We start from the raw sequence: 16,309 nt of genomic DNA on the forward strand, positions 1-16,309 counted from the left end.
TGGTTTATCTCTTTATTGTTTCTCCTTTTATCAAAACCTGTCGCAGCTGGGGGCCAAGAGGAAGTAAAAAAAATTGCCACAAATATTCCCCCTTGTCCCCAGTTAGTCCTCCCCCACCCCCCACCCAGGGCTTCGGGCCAACCCTGGGCACACATGATCATCTCCCCACCCTCAGCCTTCTCCTAGCAATAAATACAGGTGACCGTGATTCAATGAAACCACAACTGATTTCTCCATCTTGAATGCCCCCCAAGGGCACAAAAAGGGGGCAAAAGAAGCTGAATGCCCATCCCCTCTTAAGGAAGAGTGGAAACTTCTTTCCCCCAAGGGACAGGGGAGATAGAACTGCCCCGTCAGAACTGCAGCAGCTCTAGAAGCAATCAGGGAGAGGAAAGGTTGGGGCGACAGGGAAGAGGATGTTCTCCAGCAACCTCACTCCTTTGATCCATTCACCCCTTATCATGTAAGGGGTGGTCCCAGTGTATCAGTGGGGCATAAAAAGGGGAGGGCTGACAGAGAAGAATCGGGAGAAAGAAATAAAAGGAGGGAGAGCAGTTTAGTGGGGAGGGAATGGGAAGGAGAAAAGGAGCCCTAAAGCTCACTGCCCTCATCTTATTCCAAGAAATGGCATCAACACACAAGAGGTATGAATTAAGAGGGTACAGAGGAGATTCAGGGCCCCCAAAAGAAAGGAAAAAGAAGGGAAAGCAAGGGCCTCATGGTCCCCCGGTCTTCACAGGTGAATGTGCTCCCGTTAGAGCAACAGAGTGTTGGGGGGTGATGGGAGACTTGGTGTCAGAGGTCAGGTCACAGGAGGAATTCAGAGCCCAGGGACAGCTTCTCATCCTGCCCAGATGTTGGCAGAATCTGAGTTTTCAGATAAGAAAGGTGAAGTCTGGGGAGGGTCAAACTCCAAGGCAGAAGGAAGAGGAACTCTCGTCACCACTGCGCCCCTCCCACCCCCCAACATCCCTTGCGTTATCGCAGGTGAATACTCCAGTCGGATGCCACATTGACACCAGGCTTGCGCAGAATCAACACAGAGGTCTCAGGGTCATGCTGGAAGGAGAGGCGGCTTTCAGGAGATCCTGGTGGAGAAAAAAGAAAGCGTTCCACGGTCATAGCAATCGGCTATGGCACAGCAACTACCTTCCTACAGACAAGGTGTCCCCAGCTGCCCCTCTTTTCCCTCTTTTCCCACCCTGGGGGCCGGTCTCACTCTTCACCTTTTGTCTGGAGTACCACGGATGCTGGCTTTCCAGCCCCTATTATCACCACCCGCTCAATCCAGATTGGTGTCTCAAAGTGGCCTTTGGGGTCTGCTGAGCTAGAGAGAACAAAAACAGATGGCCGTCAGGGAGAAAGATGTCCCAGCAGAAGGAAGGAGGAGACCCAGAGCAAGGTCATTCGCAAGAACAGAACACAGTGCACATCCCCCGAGGCTACCAAGGATGAGTGAGCACTTCATTACCTGGAGACAAGGCTGTTGCCGGAGAATGAGAACCGACGCAGCAGGAACTCATGGCGAGTCTCATAGTTGAATGTGTGCCCATCATCTAGAAAGAGCTCTCCTTGGGCCGTACCCTGAGCAGGAAGTGGGATAGGCGAGAGCCTGAGCCCAAGAGGGAGTGGGGGGCACTCCCCCGGGGACTGATTCCAGGGAAGGGCGGCAGAGGGTTGAGGGGGCTCCCTGCCCACATGCTCACCTGGGGACTGAGAGCGACGAAGAGAGTGATGGGGTCATCCTTCATACAGTCAGAAGAGCGCCGCACTCGCATCCACCGAGGGATAATTGTCCCTCCACGCTGGAACACCGGGATCTAGGGCAAGAGCAGGGGATGAAGCTGCCCCACTGTCCGATCTTGGGCCCGGCAGTATCTTCTGCTCTTGTCCGTCTGTGCCCACTTAGGTACTGGACCCCAAAGTACACACTCTCCCCTTCTGGAAACTGACAGGCGGATGGAGCTGGCAGCTGGGCCAGGCATACTCACACTGCTTAGGGTTACAGGCAGGTACAGGGTCTGGGGACCATAATGCTTCTGGTAGCTCTGAATGTCATACCACACCTGTGGGTGGCAGAAGACATAGGTCACTGCACAGGCCCCCGTCCTATTTACCCTCTTTGGCCTTCACCACCTTTCCCCACCACGCCCTTTCTTCCTTAACTCACCTCCCCTTGGCCAGGCAGATAGACCTGCACGCCATGAGCCCCGGAGTCTGATACAGGGTGAACCAATAATGCATCCCCTAAAACACACCAGAATCAGCTGTGAACTGAGGGGACCAGTTTCCAGGCAGGGAACACCAAAACGCCTTGCGCCACCGGCCTCACTCACTCCTCCCTCCCTGGGCATCCACAGACATCTCTCCCACGGGTGCTTACTTCTTCTCAGCCCTATCCCAACCCACCATCAACGGTCCCCTCCATTTCTCACCAAGCAGGAACTGATCATCTATACTGAAGGTGGTCACATCCTGAGGATAATGCACCCACAGGGGCCTAGGAAGGAAGCAAGATGAGAAGGGAAGACACCTGCTGTCTTGGCAGAGGTCCGAGATGCTACCCCAGGAACCGGAGGTAAGAGCAGCACAGGAGTACAAGCCAGGAGCTTGTAGCCAGACAGCCCAAAGGCACTGGAGGCCTCAGCTATGCAACCTACCCCTGGTCTAGCCATTGAACTTCCTAACCCACCTCCATGCTGCCTCCTCCCCCGCCCCCTCCTGAAACTAGTCCACACGGCAACTTGCCAGTGGCAATTTCACCATCCTGGAACAGATCAAATTTTCCTCTCCTATGTCATGTCCTACCTCTCCCTCTGGTTCCTTACCCTGAGACACACCGGTCCTTTCTATCCCTGGAACACAACAAACTCATTTCCACTTTAGAATGTCTGCACTTGCAGTTTCCTGTGCTGGGAACGTTCTTCCTCCAGATCACAAAAGTCCATCTTCCTCATTAGTCAGGCCTCATCTCACATGCCCTTCTCCTTTTAGGTAGGCCCTACACCCAGCGTGGAGCCTAACGTGGGGCTTGAACTCATGAGATCAAGAGTCGGACGCTTAACCAGATGAGCCACCCAGGTGCCGCTCCCATGTCCTTCTTCTTAAAAAGGCCATTTGTAAGCACCTGGGTAGTTCAGCTGTTAAGTGTCTGCCTTCGGCTCAGGTCATGATCCCAGGGTTCTGGGAACGAGCACCGCATCGGGCTCCCTGCTGGGTGGGAAGCCTGCTTCTCCCTCTCACACTCCCCTTGCTTGTGTTCCCTCTCTGGCTGTCTCTGTCAAATAAATAAATAAATAAAATCTTTAAAAAATAAAAACTAAAAGGCCATTTGTAGAACCAAATTCCATTACCCTATTCAAAGAGCTTATCACTGTTGGCAACTTTCTTATTTTTTTTTTTTTTTAAGATTTTATTTATTTATTCGACAGACAGAGAGACAGCCAGCGAGAGACGGAACACAAGCAGGGGGAGTGGGAGAGGAAGAAGCAGGCTCCCAGCGGAGAAGCCTGATGTGGGGCTCGATCCCAGAACGCCGGGATCATGCCCTGAGCCGAAGGCAGACGCTTAACCGCTGTGCCACCCAGGCGCCCCGGCAACTTTCTTATTTGCATATCTGTGTACATGTCTGTCTGTCTTACTCCCCAGGATGGAAGGATACTTGTCTGTCCTGTTTCTGGCTCTGGGGATAGTGATGAACAATGCCTGGCGGCAATGTTTATTGCTACTCATCCCCATGTCTCTTCTTACTCTTGACCTTGAAACCAGAATTTCGCTCCTTTACAAGGCCACAGTCCCCACTGTCCCTCAGCCACCTCAGCCCACTCTACACAGACCCAGCCAAATGCCTCACCTCATGACAGGAATGCCTTCACGATGGGCCTGATAGAAGAGGGTGTACCAGAAGGGCAGCAAGGAGTATCGCTGGCCCAAGGCATCTCGGATGATGTCATGGTACTGAGCTGGTAAGAGCCAGGGCTCTCGCCGCCCAGTGTCCAAGTGTGCATGTGCCCGGAAGAATGGCTGGTAGGCACCCATCTGGTACCAGCGCACAAGCAGCTCTGGCTCTGGATTTTTGAAGAAACCGCCCACATCCGCTGGGGGAGGGGAGGGAGAAAAGAGGTTGGAAAACAGGGTGAAAAGAGGGCTGCTACCTATGAGCTCCCCCAGGCCCCACCCTCGACTCTCAGCTCTCTGTTTGTGCCTGGGTCCTGTGCCCTCTACCTGGCTCCTCTCCCACCAAACCAAGATGCCCAATTCCTCCCCCTCTCACCTCCACAGAAGGAAAGTCCCACCAGCCCCAAGCTGAGACACATAGGGATAGAGATCTTCAAATGGTCCCATTCAGCAGTGTTGTCCCCCGTCCACACAGCCCCTAAGGAAGACGAGAGAGATGGAGCTTGCCAACAGTGAAGGGGCTCCACTTTTCATACAGCCAACTCCTCCGACCTGCCGCATCTGTTCTAGGCCCCCAGGGTCCTGCCCAAGATGACAGAATTCACGACAGCACTTGAAAGGGGACTGGAACTCCCCCTCCCCGGATCCCCTTAAAAGTGCACAGGTGCATGGGGAGGGGAGGGACTGCAGCCTGCTGCTCTCAAGAGGACAGCCATGTGGACAGATTTCTCAGAGAAGCAGGCCTTGGTGCACCACTCTTCCAATCTGGCCTTCACACACTCTGTCACAGCTCTAGTCTCCAAATCTTACCGAAGCGTTGGGAGCCAGCGAAGAAAGCCCTGCTCAGGACAAAGGGGCGCTCTAGGCCCCCAGAACGCAGCACCAGCCCGTCTGCCGTTGCCATGTGCTGGAAGGAGACAGGAGAGGAGGGGTAGTGAGGAGCAAAAGCCTGCTGTCATGTGCAAGTTCCCCAGCCCTCAGCTCTCCTCACTCAGCCTCTTACCACGTAGAAGCCATAGATGTTATGCACGTCTCGGTGCTCCCAGCCCCCATAATGTTGGGCATCCTTGAGCATGGTAACCTCAGGACCATTGAATACAGATGGTTCGTTCATGTCATTCCAGACATAGAGGTTGGGAGCTGAGCCCTAACACAAGGCAGAAAGTGGGGACAGAAGGACAGAGGGGAGGAAGAAGACAAATTGTGAGAGCAGAGAACTCCTAGGAATCCAAAAAGCATTTCTCAGGGTCCTCTGAGGACCATGAAGACCTCCGAATCAATCCAGACAGCCAAGGGTGCCTGGGTGGCTCAGTCAGTTAAGCACCGACTCTTGATATCCGTTCAGGTCATGATCTCAGGATGGGATCAAGCCCGGTTTCAGGCTCTGCCCTCAGCAGGGAGTCTGCTTCTCTCCTTCTATCTGAGCACCCCCACCCCCAGCCGTACACTCTCTCTCTCTCTCTCAAATAAATACATCTTAAAAAAAAACAAAAAACGCACGCAACCAACCACAGCAGGGCTAGCCAGCAGAGAATGACGGACTTAAGGAGGCAGGGCAGGAAAGACAGATGTAGGTAGGGGAGGGGCTGCCGTACCTCGTAGTTGTCAAAGCTGAACATGTTAGCCCACCAGGCCCTCATCGTGGGATTGGTAAAGTCAGGGTAACCAGCAGCGCCTAGGACAAATTAAGGGTGGCTGTCAACCTTCAAGGGGCAAAATGGCTAGCATCTAACTTCCCTGGTCTCACAATAGCCTCTCCCTCAATTCTGGGCCCACCTACCTGGCCAGCACCAGCCCTCGTAGTCAGAGCCATCCCGGGTTTTAACGTACAGACCCCGGCTCTGCAATTCTTCATGTACGCGGTAGCCGGAATCCACCTTGATGTGGGGGTCCACAATGGCCACCAGCTGCAGGCAAGCAACAGGGGTGCTCAGAGCTCTCCAGGGCTGCTGTGCCTGAGAAGACTGAGCACGGCCACAGCCTTCTTACCTTCCGCCGCTTGGAGGCCAAGTGTTCCAGCATGGTAAGGGGCTGGGGGAAACGGCTGGGGTCCCAGGTGAAGTACCGCTTGCCATCAGCATGCTCGATGTCCAGCCAAATAACATCGCAGGGCAGGTTGTGATCATCGAAGCCCTGATCGACTTCCAGCACATCAGCCTCGTCCCGGTAGTTCCAGCGGCTCTGGTGGTAGCCGAGGGAGAAGAGCGGGGGCAATGCCTGGGTCCCTGCAGGCACGGGGGTCACAGTGGGGTCAGGCCCAACTTGGGGCCACGGGGTGCACTCAGAAATTGAGGGAGGCTTGTCGACAAGTGAGAGAGAGAGGGAGAGCGTAAAGGGTACTGGGCTAGTAAGCAGGCTGAGTCGCCCTTCTCAAGAAGACAGGGCCCGCAGAGGAGGCCGCCGGCTGGCAGAGAGGGGACGCACGTACCTGTGAGACTGGCATACTGCCGGAACACATCGGAGACGGAGGGCCCGAGCAGCAGGAAGACATCGATGATGCCGCTCTCTGACATCCAGCGCACATCTGTCTGCGGGGTCTCCCCGGAGCCTTGCAGGTAGTCTAGCATCTTCCCAAACAGGGTCTACAGATGGGACCAGAGACATGGTTCTGACCCCCACCCTCTTCTTCCCTGACCCACACACAAAGCAGCCATGTTCCCTTGAGTCCTCACACAGCTGGGTCCTCACGAGTCAGTCTGGGCTGAGATTAGACATCACTTCCTCAGTGAGGCTTTTCTGGACCCTGCCATCTACAAGAGCACTATCTCCGTCCTCACCACGTGACCGCTGCATTTCTTTCTACACTTACCAACGTAGAACTCACCCCACCTTCTTACCTGGTTAACATGTTTCCCACCCTCAGAGTGAGAACCTTTCCTACTTTAATCAGCGATGTATCCCCAGCACCTACAAGACTGTCTAGTACGTGACACCTGGTCACTAACAAAGGTACTGACAAATGCAGAAGGAGCAATACTTTTCTCCATGAGTGTGTGTTTTCTGGGAATGACCAGGGAACTCAAATGCTGCTCCACTCCCAAGGCTCAGGGCCCCTTCTCCCACCCCGTGAGCCTCTCACCAGCCTCTCAAAATAAATGCCCCTAGCACAGCCATTTGTCTCAGGGCTGAAGACGCACTCTCTTACTGCTCCCTGCCTACATGCTCACCTTCCCTGCAGTGTTGGAAGAGATGTCAACCCAGGTCTCTGCAGCATTGAGCCAGAAGATGCCCAGATCCCGATGAGGGCTGTGTGCCAGGAGCACAGGCACAGACCCATACAGGGCCATGGGGTTGTACAGCTCGTACTGGAATACATCCAAATTGTAGAGGCGATACGGCTCCCCTCCCCTGCAGGCAGACAGACAGACTGGCCCTAGGCTGTGGCACCCACGACCTCCACCCGCCAGATACAGGTGAGTGATAAGAACTGGTCCCCCTGCCCTTTCTCAAAGGAGAATTTTTTTTTTTTTTTTTTTTTAAGATTTATTTATGAGAGAAAGAGCATGCACAAGCAGGGGGCAGGGGCAAAGGAAGAGGGAGAGGGAGCAGCAGACTCCCCGCTGAGCAGGGAGCCTGATGCAGGGACCCTGGGATCATGACCTGAGCCGAAGGCAGACGCTTAACCGACTGAGCCAACCAGGCGCCCCTCAAAGGAGAATTCTCTGATCACCAAAGGTGATCTGGCCATAGGAAATGATCCACACTTGTCTGGAGTATCCAAACTACATGGACACCACCCCACAGCCCTAACGTCCGACCCCTCTTTCCCCCCATTTCTTGATGTCACCATGGGACTCACTCAGTGACCTTTAGCCTTAGGTTGTCTGCATGTTCAGGGATCCCATACACATGCTCCATGCCTGGCAGAGAGAAGTCCAAACCCACAGACGTGGGGCCTGGAAGGAAAGCAAAAGATGGGCTCCAGAGCTTCTGTTTGACAAGGAGTCCCTGCGTCCCTGCCCAAGGCTCTCCCAGTCCCTCACCATATGGCTTGCTGTCAGAGTGAGTTTTGAATGTCTCCTCCCAGGCTCCTGGCTCATCTTTCTCTGCCTTCCCCTGGGTCTCCTCTGGCTGTGAGGAGGAAAGCAGACCACCTCCAATCACACGCTAGCTCTCTCTTCCCCCACCCTCTTCTAAATCCCATCCCCGATGGGGAGACTGAGCTCAAGTTTCCTGTGGGCCTTTCCCCTCCAACCTCCCAGACAACCCTGTGGCCACCCATCCAGCCCACCAACTTGCCTTGTCACCATCCCCAGGTGCTTCCTCGGGCTGGGCCCCACCGCCCTCAGCTGGGTCTTTTGATCCTTGCCTGGAAGGTAGGAGAGCTGTCTGCTCCAATCCAGAGGGGGCAGGGACGAGGGGCTAGTGGAAGGAGGGGTAAGGGAATAGAGAGCCAAGGGTCCAAAGGAACGAAGGCATTGGAGGAAGGGACTGAATGTTAAAGCTAGGCAAGGGACCCCAGTGAGCAGATCAATATGCAAAGGACGGGGAGAGAAATGAGAAAGGGAAATGATTAAATGCTACCAGGAGGTGCCTTCCACACAGAGGACTAAATCACCAGCCTCTGCCTGCATTCCAGAGGAGACAGGCAGGATGGTTCAAGTGCCTGGACTGGGATAGTCAGGGCTGGCTCTGCAGTCTCCGAGAGAATCTGGCCCCAACTACTCTCACTGGGCCTCAGCCTCTTGGCCTGACACCAGGGTTTTACAAAGGCAAGTGGGTCATACCATGGCCAAGCCTTTACAGCTATATGCAGGGATTCAAACAAGAGGTTCTGCCAAAGAATGCTTTCAAGGGCAGCTGGCAAGCAGTTCCACCTACAGCCTCAGTGCACCCCCGCTGAGAGCCAGAAACCCCAGCATTAGGCAGTATCTCTCCACCCCTTGGCAAAGCAAGAAGCTCCCTACATTCCTTAAGGACTTCCAGCATTTCATCTTCCTTCTCCCAGGGGGCTCCCAGCCAGGGGAACAGGGAACAGGGACGAGATACCACATATCTGGGGAAAGAAGGGTGAGTGAAGGGCAGGGCATAGGAAGGTCTGGGGCACCTTCCCCTGGGGGCCAGAGTGAAGGGCAGGTAAGGGCAGAGGAACAGATACAGTACCAGTGGCCATGGATTTACCTAGAGAAAAGGTTCTTGATCTTATCCCAAATGCTACCGAGCGTGAGACTAACTTTATCCGAGAAACTGGGGCAGGAGGAGATGGGTAGGGAAGGGGAAAAGGAGGCACAAAACCAACACAAAAACAGAAACATAAAAGTGAGTTTCAGTCGACAAACTTCCAGAGATGGGGGGGTGGGGTGGAAAAGAAACAAAAAAAAAAAACAAAAACAAAACAAAAAAACAAAGGAAGAAAATAAACCTGGGAAATGTGATGGTATGAGAAGGGGAAGAGGGAAAGGCAGACCCAGGCAGGCCTCCCAGAGGAGGTGCCCAGGGTACAGCTCAGGGACAAAAGTGACTTGCCTCCTGGTCTGTACAGGAAACGGAGAAAACCGAGACCCGGGTCTGCTTCCTACCCTCCCTGAGAGCAGCTTCTCCCAGCCCCAGCCCCTACCTGGTGGTCCTGCCACCCTGTCTCCTCCCAGGGACCCAGTCCCAAATCCACCCCACCCCTGGGCTCTTGCACACTAGGTCCTCTCTGGTCCCAAGCCCTGTACTCACGGGACCCTGGGGGCCCTCTGGTGCTCAAAATCCAAGAGTCCTCGCGCATTGACACTGAGCAGAAGACTGCGGTCCTCTAACAGGTCCAGGCGGAATGGCCGCGCTGTCAAGATGATCTTATAGGGTCCCTCAGCCACAGTGAGCTCCACGCTGTTGTCATCACGGCCAGAGACAGAAAGCCTGGGAAAGAGATCGAAAGGGATACAAAAAAGTGCAAAGGGCCAAGAGTAGTGATGACACTTCAGAACCCAGGGCGGGGGGGGGGAGTTCTGCTAAGAGCTATAGGCGGTGTGGGGACAGTGCCAGGGTGGACAGATTCACCAAAGGAACCAAAGAAGAGCCTGGCAGTGGACCCAAGCATACTCAGAACTTCAAAATGTAACAGAGGCAGTTTGGTGAGGAAAGGACTATTCAATAGCGAAGTCAGAAAAACAGATTTCCTGAGTAGGAAAGAAATGGTACCAAATTCCTACCTCATGCCAGACACTAGTATCAACTCCAGACGGGTTATGACGTAACATTTTAAAGTAAGATTTTTTAATTCTTTTTTTTTCTTTTAAGTAATCTGTATATCCAACATGGGGCTCAAACCCACAACCCGGAAATCAAGAGTCATATGTTCTACTGACTGAGCCAGCCAGGCGTCCTTAAGGTAAGATTTTAAGAAAAAAATATAAATATTTCTCTGAACTTGAAATAAAGAATTATTTAAACACAATTTAAAGAGGCGCCTGGGTGGCTCAGTCAGTTAAGCGGCTGCCTTCGGCTTAGGTCATGATCCCAGGATCCTGGGATCAAGCCCCGCAACAGGCTCCCTGCTCAGCGGGGAGCCTGCTTCTCCCTCACTCTCTGCCTCCAGCTCCCCCTGCTTGTTCTCTCTCTCTCTCTGTCAAATAAATAAATAAAATCTTTTAAAAAATTATAAGAAATAAAAATAAACACAACTTAGAAAACGCTAACACCATGGGGCACCATTTGAATATATGTATCAGTAAAAATGAATTCCTAGAGCTACATGCAACAGTTACATAAAGTTATGTCAAAAACGGAAATTCCAGAAGCCCACATTCACTAGGATACTTGCCCTATAACACTCAAAACCAAACACACCTACACAGTTTATGGCTCAGGCACACAAACACAAATACGCTTGTGTGTCTATGTTCTTATATGCATACACATGACACAACTGTAAGACCAAGACAAGAGAATGATAAACTTTAGAATAACAACCACCTCTCAGGGCAGTCAGGACCCCAGGATGGTAAGAAGTGTATGGTTGGGTAAAGGGTATCCAGGGAAGAGGGTTTATCATATCATTTTCTAAATTAAGTACTTAATAGAGAGCCATGCATGGGGCGCTGGGCTGGCTCAGTCGGCAGAGCATGTGACTCTTGACCTCGGGGTTGGGGGTTTGAGACCCACGTCAGGTGTAGAGATTACTAAAAAAAAAAAAAAAAACTTTAAAAAGAGAGAGCAAGCCATGCATGGAATACTCATAATGACACTGTGTCCTGACTCAAGAATTCGAGTAATCATATCACGAATATCTGAGGGAAAAAAGAAAAGTAGAGGGAAGGGAAAGGACGGGAGGAACCAACCACACAGGCACTAATGCTGGAGGGCAAGACCTGGGGCCTTGTTTATTTACTCTTGCTTCACCAGCCCCTAGCACAGGCCTGGACAGAACTGAAGCGCTATCTGTTTGCAGAATGAAAGAAGAAAAAGGGCAGAAGGGAAAATGCATGAAACAGAGGGAGAAATGGAGCAAGGTTAGGAGAGTGACGAGATGCTAGTCAGCTGTTATCACAAAGTGGGGGGGAAAAATCAGCCAAATAAAGGCTCATCGGGAAGAAAAAAGGACCATGGAAATGGACAGGTTTCTCAGGAAAAATTTACCGAGATGTGGGGGGATCAGCCACCAATACATCTGGCACCCGGTATCGGGGCCGCCGGGGCTCCAGTTCATCAATCCTGATGCGGGTCATGTTCTTTTGAAGCCCCTGGAGCTCCAGCACCAGCACTACCTGCAGGGGCAGAGGTTTGGAGCTGGAGAAGGGAGAGGGCTACACCACGGAATGCCCTTTGAACCCACTCCCTCCTGAGGGGTCTCCTCCTTCTACCCGCTTACCTAAAGGACCCGAGATCTGAATTCCTCATAAAATCCCAAGATGGCTGGGACAGGATGTTGGCTACAGGTTCACCTTTGCTGAATTACCCCTTAGCCATTTCCCCACCCCCACCAGACTCCCATCTTTTCTCCCCTGACCTTGGTGACCTCGTTGATCAGATGGACTGTGAGGGCATCAGGACCAAGCTGTAGAGAGTCCAGCAAGGCTCGGTATGGAGAGAGGCCTGGCCGTATGCTTCGCTGCCTCCTGCCAAGTGAAATGGGAAGGAGGGGAGGTTCCCCAATGTTCCTAGGTCCCTCTACCACCTGCAGTGTCCCCAGGCTACCCTCCACCTGCCACAGCACCTCCCACAGTACCCTATTTTCCATCCCACTCTCCAAGAAATATCATACTTGCAGAAGGAACTCTCTTCACAGGTCTTAAAGTTGCTTCTATCCACAGCAAGGGTAACTCCCAGGCAGACCCCTAAACAAGCAAGTACCAAACCTGTCCCAGACCTGAGGAGGAAAAAAAACAAAGAGGAAACAATCAGCGCAGAGGTCAGAAAAGGCCCCACCTTCACAGGGAAAGGCCCCTTCCCACCACAAACCTAAAAGGGGAAAAAGATAGAGTCTGGTTAAGTAGAAGAGAAGGCAGAGTGGACATGGGGTAAAGTGTCAGGCCTGAGGAGTTGGTTCACTCACACCTTCCCTTCAAAAGGCAGAGGAAGTAGACAAAGGATCTTTGGCCTTCAGAGGCCCTGGTATTGACTCTGGTTACATCAGCTTCTCAGAGGAAAGGAGCTGTCCCAGGGGAAATGGTGGCACCATGTGAGGAACAGAGAAACAAAGCAAGCCATGCCTTTCCACATGAGCTACAGTGGAAAAATTAAAGATGTACCCTCAGCTGGACTGCTGCCACAATACCTAGAGTCCCAACATCCCTAGCTACCCTAGGCATCCTGATCCTCTGATCTCCACTCCTAGATCTTCAAAGTAAGTCGCCACTACCATGAACTAAGCCTGAAAAGACTAACAGCAGCCACATGTATTGAATCCTAACATATCCCCAGGGGCCAGGCTAACTGCCTATATCCCCAGTTTTAAACTCCACCTGAAGTTTTTGTTTTTGTTTTTTTTGAGATTTTATTTATTCATTTGAGACAGAGACATACAGAGAGAGAGAGAATGAGAGAATGACGAGGGGAAGAGGCAGAGGGAGTGGGAGAAGCTGACTCCCTGCTGAGCCGGGAACCACATGTGGGGCTCAATCCCAGGACCCTGGGATCATGACCAGAGCAGAAGACAGACACTGAACTGACTGAGCCACCCAGGCACGCCTGCCTGAAGTTTTTAAAAGTGCCAATCTCACCCCCACAGATTCTGATTGAACCGGTACAAAGTGGAGCCTTGGCATCAGAGTTTTTAAAATCTCCTCTAATGGGCAACCATCATTCAAAACCACTTCTTGATACACACTACCTCTTTTTCATTTCTTTTATTGTTTTCTTGGTGAATGTAGGGTTAGAGTTTTTCCCAGATGGGAAAATTGAAGCATAAAAGCTTCAATATTCCATCCAAAACTGAACTGCCAATAAGGGGTGAAACTGGGATTGAACTCAGCTCTGCCAGACTCCGGGGCCCCCGTACTTCATGATATACAATACAGCACACTACCTACCAGCAGGGCCTGCCTCATTGAGGACCATTACCCCAAGGTTACCACAAACTGTCACTTCCCCAATGTGCTATCAAATGACAGACAAGGGACTAATTCAAGTTCGTCTGAAAGATACATTCAACAATTCTGAGTAAATCCTAAACAGAGGTTCTCAAACTTCATTGTTAAGAATTAGCTGCCGTGTTTAGTAAATGTAGAATCCCGAACCCAGGGGGACTCTGCATTTTAAACATGCTTTCCCAGAGACCGATGTGGGTTGTCCAGGAGCACACTCTTAGGAAAGTGTCCCAAATAGGAAGAGAAAACAAACACAGGCTTCTCTTCTTCTAAGTCTTAAAACTTTGCAAACTAACAAGGTAACTAAAGACTATATACATTGTATCCAGCATTAGCCTCAGCATCTGCTTGAAAGCTAAAGGTAAGACAATCACCAAAAAGGAGATGGCAGAACACAGTAAGCCCTCCAGTTACAGAAGAATGTGCAGAGCAAGCCAGGGCACACAGAAAAGTGAGGAAAACACCAGGCACTGTCTTTTGATAGGCCAAACAGGAATAATTAGTAGCAAAACAAGCAGAAAAAATGCTACCAGAAAACTCAACAGCAAGGCTTGTGGCCCACCCAGGTGGTAAGGAGTGACTGCAGCAGGCACCCTGCACCACTGGCCCCATGTCCACCTGCCCAAAGCAGCAGTAATCAGGAGTACAGTGAGTTAAATACCCTCTGGAGTCCTATTTGCACATCTATGCAATGGACTTGGGAGAAACGCCAATGAGGATAGGATTTCTAAAAGATCTTTCAGATGTGACCTGTTGGAAGGCGCTAGGAACTCAGGGACGCTTTGAACGCCCCAGAGCAAGAGGTGGTCACAAGCCAAAGTCAGGAATGAGCCGCAGGGTAAGGTGCACCCGTTTATTGTTGCAGATCACAGGCTTCCAGAGAGTTGAGTTTACAGTCCAATATTTTTTTCACTGCTGGTGACAGTACATGCCTCCCACCCCAGTACATCCGTTACGTCCAGGTAAACGCTTTGTGGCGCTGGTGATTGTTTTGAACCGGTTTTTTTTTTTTTTTTTTTCAGTAATAGAAACTCGAGAGCGCAGATCAAAACATTCGACTGCATGTTGTGTTTGAGCACCATCATCCAGGCAGACCGTGAACTTAACGGGATCCTGCCCCAGCCGTGCCCAGCGACCGTGAACACCGAATAAGCCAGGATTAGTGTCCACGTGAAGACAAGGGCAGGGCAGGGTTCGGGACTCGGGGTAGGCAAGAAGAGTAGTGCAGGGACAGCAGGCCGCGGTGCTTCCGGTGAGGGCCCGCAGAGGACTGGTGTTCCCAGAAGCCGGCCGTCGTCCCAGTCCCCGCCCGACGGTCCACACTGCAGGAAGGAGGCGGCAGCGTTAACGCCGCGAGCCGCCAAGGGCGGGCGGCTGAGCGGCCAAGGCCAAGAAGAGCGAACGGTTGCGGCCTTCTTGAACCGCCGGGCTGGAGCTGGGAGCCCCAGAAGCAAGGGCCCCCAACGCCGCGCGGATCTACCGCGAGGAAACGGGGGGAGCCTGAGGCCACCTCCAGAGGGACAAAGGGTGCTCACGAGGCCAGGGGGTAACAGAGTCTCAGGAGGACACACAGGAAGGAGAGATACAGGGTTTGGGGGGCCTGGGGCGTCCCGGGCGTGCCCCCGGGTTCCGGGCTCCTCACCGCCTCCTACGCGCCGCCACTGCCGCTACCGCCGCCATCTTGTGCCGGGTTTGCTCCTTGACCCCGAGCCTCTCCTCCCCCCGCGCGCGTTGAGCCACGTATCTTAGCGCCCGCCCCTTCCGGCCTTCTGATTGGCCCGACCAGAGAGCGGCCGGGTGGTTGTCCCATTGGCAGAGCGCGCACAATAAATGCCGGCGGCAGGCGGGGCCAGGGGCGTGGCCTGAGGGCGGGGGCGGGGTTGTCCAGAGCCAGGCGCTGTCCGACTTTGCCAGCTCTAAGCATCAGACAGAGGCGCTGGACTCTGCTTTTCTCAACTCGGCAAATTTTATTTAGAAAAAAAAGGTGGGGGAGGAAAAAAGTGACAGCGCTCTTTAGGCCAAGGTTTTAGAAGAGAAACCTCCACCTTTCTGCAGCACCTTAGCTCCCTATCTCTCTCACTGCTCAACCTCCCTTGGCTTCCGAAGCTTGGAAAAAGCTATGTCCCCTGCCGAAGGAGAGTGGACGGTGAAGGCGCCTGGAAACGGCCAGAGAAAAGGCCCAGGCGGTCAATGTTGCGGTGGAGGACACTGTGCAGCACAGCGAGATGGGGTCCACCCTCACCTCCACCCTCCCTGGAGAAGTCCCGGATGAAGCGGCCACGCTCTGACTGGAAGATGAACTTCTGGGGCAATGGCCCATGCTCCCGGAGAAAGCCCCAGACACTGAGCAGCAGCAGACGCACTTCAAAAGGTGCCAGTTGGCTAAATACCTCGTGCATATTACCCAGGGCTGGTGGCAGGAGGCTTCCCTCTGCCATGACAGCTACCAGGGTGCAGGATGCCTCCAGGTGCCAGGGAGAGTGAGCTGTATCAGGGTGGCGAGAGGCTTCCCAATGACCCAGAAGGGCGGCTAGTAGCCCCCGCAAGAGCACGGAACAGTAGCATAGGGCTGGGGGAGCAGCCGCTACCAGCTTTAACAGCTCAAAGAGCAGGGGCTGTTCCCGGAAGCGCCGGCCAATGCGGAGATCCCGCTCCACGGTGGCGCGGGCGTGCTCCTCAGGGGGCCAGGCTAGCTCAGCACCAGCTGCATCAGGACACACACTCTCCACCAAGGTCACTGCCACCGCTTTGGCTGCCTCGGGGCTCAGGGTGGGAGCCCCCCAGCAGCCCCCACATTCAGTACCCCCAGGAGCACTGCAGCAGTGCACCAGGAGGCTGAGGAGGCTCTGGGTGTTATAGATCACTTCCTGCTGATTGCGCGACTGGACGAACTTGGGTGG

General features: G+C 53.1%; 3 protein-coding genes across 5 annotated transcripts in view; 1 reads left to right on the forward strand and 2 right to left on the reverse strand.

The window, feature by feature from the left end:
• GANAB (glucosidase II alpha subunit) lies at window positions 1–15,115 on the reverse strand. Of its 2 annotated transcripts, XM_040639241.1 has the most exons (25): window positions 15,052–15,115; window positions 12,086–12,190; window positions 11,831–11,939; window positions 11,461–11,588; window positions 9,562–9,741; window positions 9,019–9,084; window positions 8,137–8,206; window positions 7,881–7,968; window positions 7,697–7,793; window positions 7,065–7,245; window positions 6,326–6,479; window positions 5,887–6,122; window positions 5,678–5,804; window positions 5,493–5,572; window positions 4,901–5,044; window positions 4,708–4,804; window positions 4,274–4,375; window positions 3,854–4,097; window positions 2,436–2,500; window positions 2,171–2,247; window positions 1,992–2,066; window positions 1,707–1,820; window positions 1,472–1,584; window positions 1,227–1,327; window positions 1–1,088 (listed from the first exon to the last, which is right to left on the reverse strand). In XM_040639241.1, exons 1-25 carry the CDS (start codon window positions 15,087–15,089, stop codon window positions 979–981), a joined length of 2,901 nt encoding a protein of 966 aa, XP_040495175.1. In that variant the 5' UTR covers window positions 15,090–15,115; the 3' UTR covers window positions 1–978. The 2 variants fall into 2 exon arrangements, with proteins under 2 accessions (XP_040495175.1, XP_040495176.1); XM_040639242.1 differs by lacking the exon at window positions 9,019–9,084 and having other exon boundaries at window positions 15,052–15,114.
• Window positions 12,227–16,309, forward strand: part of LOC103678193 (ubiquinol-cytochrome-c reductase complex assembly factor 3) — a 23,163-nt gene continuing 19,080 nt past the window's right edge. Inside the window, exons 1-2 of the mRNA XM_040639244.1 lie at window positions 12,227–12,232; window positions 14,054–14,057. The gene's annotated coding sequence lies outside the window, so the exon portion shown is untranslated. The remainder of the gene's footprint in view (window positions 12,233–14,053; window positions 14,058–16,309) is intronic.
• INTS5 (integrator complex subunit 5) overlaps window positions 15,357–16,309 on the reverse strand; it is a 6,331-nt gene continuing 5,378 nt past the window's right edge. The window contains exon 3 of one of the 2 annotated variants that reach the window (XM_040639239.1): window positions 15,357–16,276. In XM_040639239.1, the coding sequence (XP_040495173.1) occupies window positions 15,527–16,276 (750 nt within the window). In that variant the 3' untranslated portion in view covers window positions 15,357–15,526. The remainder of the gene's footprint in view (window positions 16,277–16,309) is intronic. The other variant, XM_040639240.1, reaches the window with a different exon arrangement.

Source organism: Ursus maritimus, unplaced genomic scaffold, assembly GCF_017311325.1.
Source record: "Ursus maritimus isolate PB19 unplaced genomic scaffold, ASM1731132v1 scaffold_23, whole genome shotgun sequence".
Lineage (NCBI taxonomy): Eukaryota > Metazoa > Chordata > Mammalia > Carnivora > Ursidae > Ursus > Ursus maritimus.

What these genes read in the sequence shown, in the direction of transcription:
- GANAB (XM_040639241.1), bottom strand. Translation starts at nt 15,089, where the DNA reads ATGGCGGCGGTAGCGGCAGTGGCGGCGCGTAGGAGGCG. An exon ending in GCTGATCCCCCCACATCTCG is followed by an intron (nt 9,742 to 11,460) that starts GTAAATTTTTCC and finishes TCTCTTTCCCAG; the next exon opens with GCTTTCTGTCTCTGGCCGTG. An exon ending in CTCTGACAGCAAGCCATATG is followed by an intron (nt 7,794 to 7,880) that starts GTGAGGGACTGG and finishes CTTTCCTTCCAG; the next exon opens with GCCCCACGTCTGTGGGTTTG.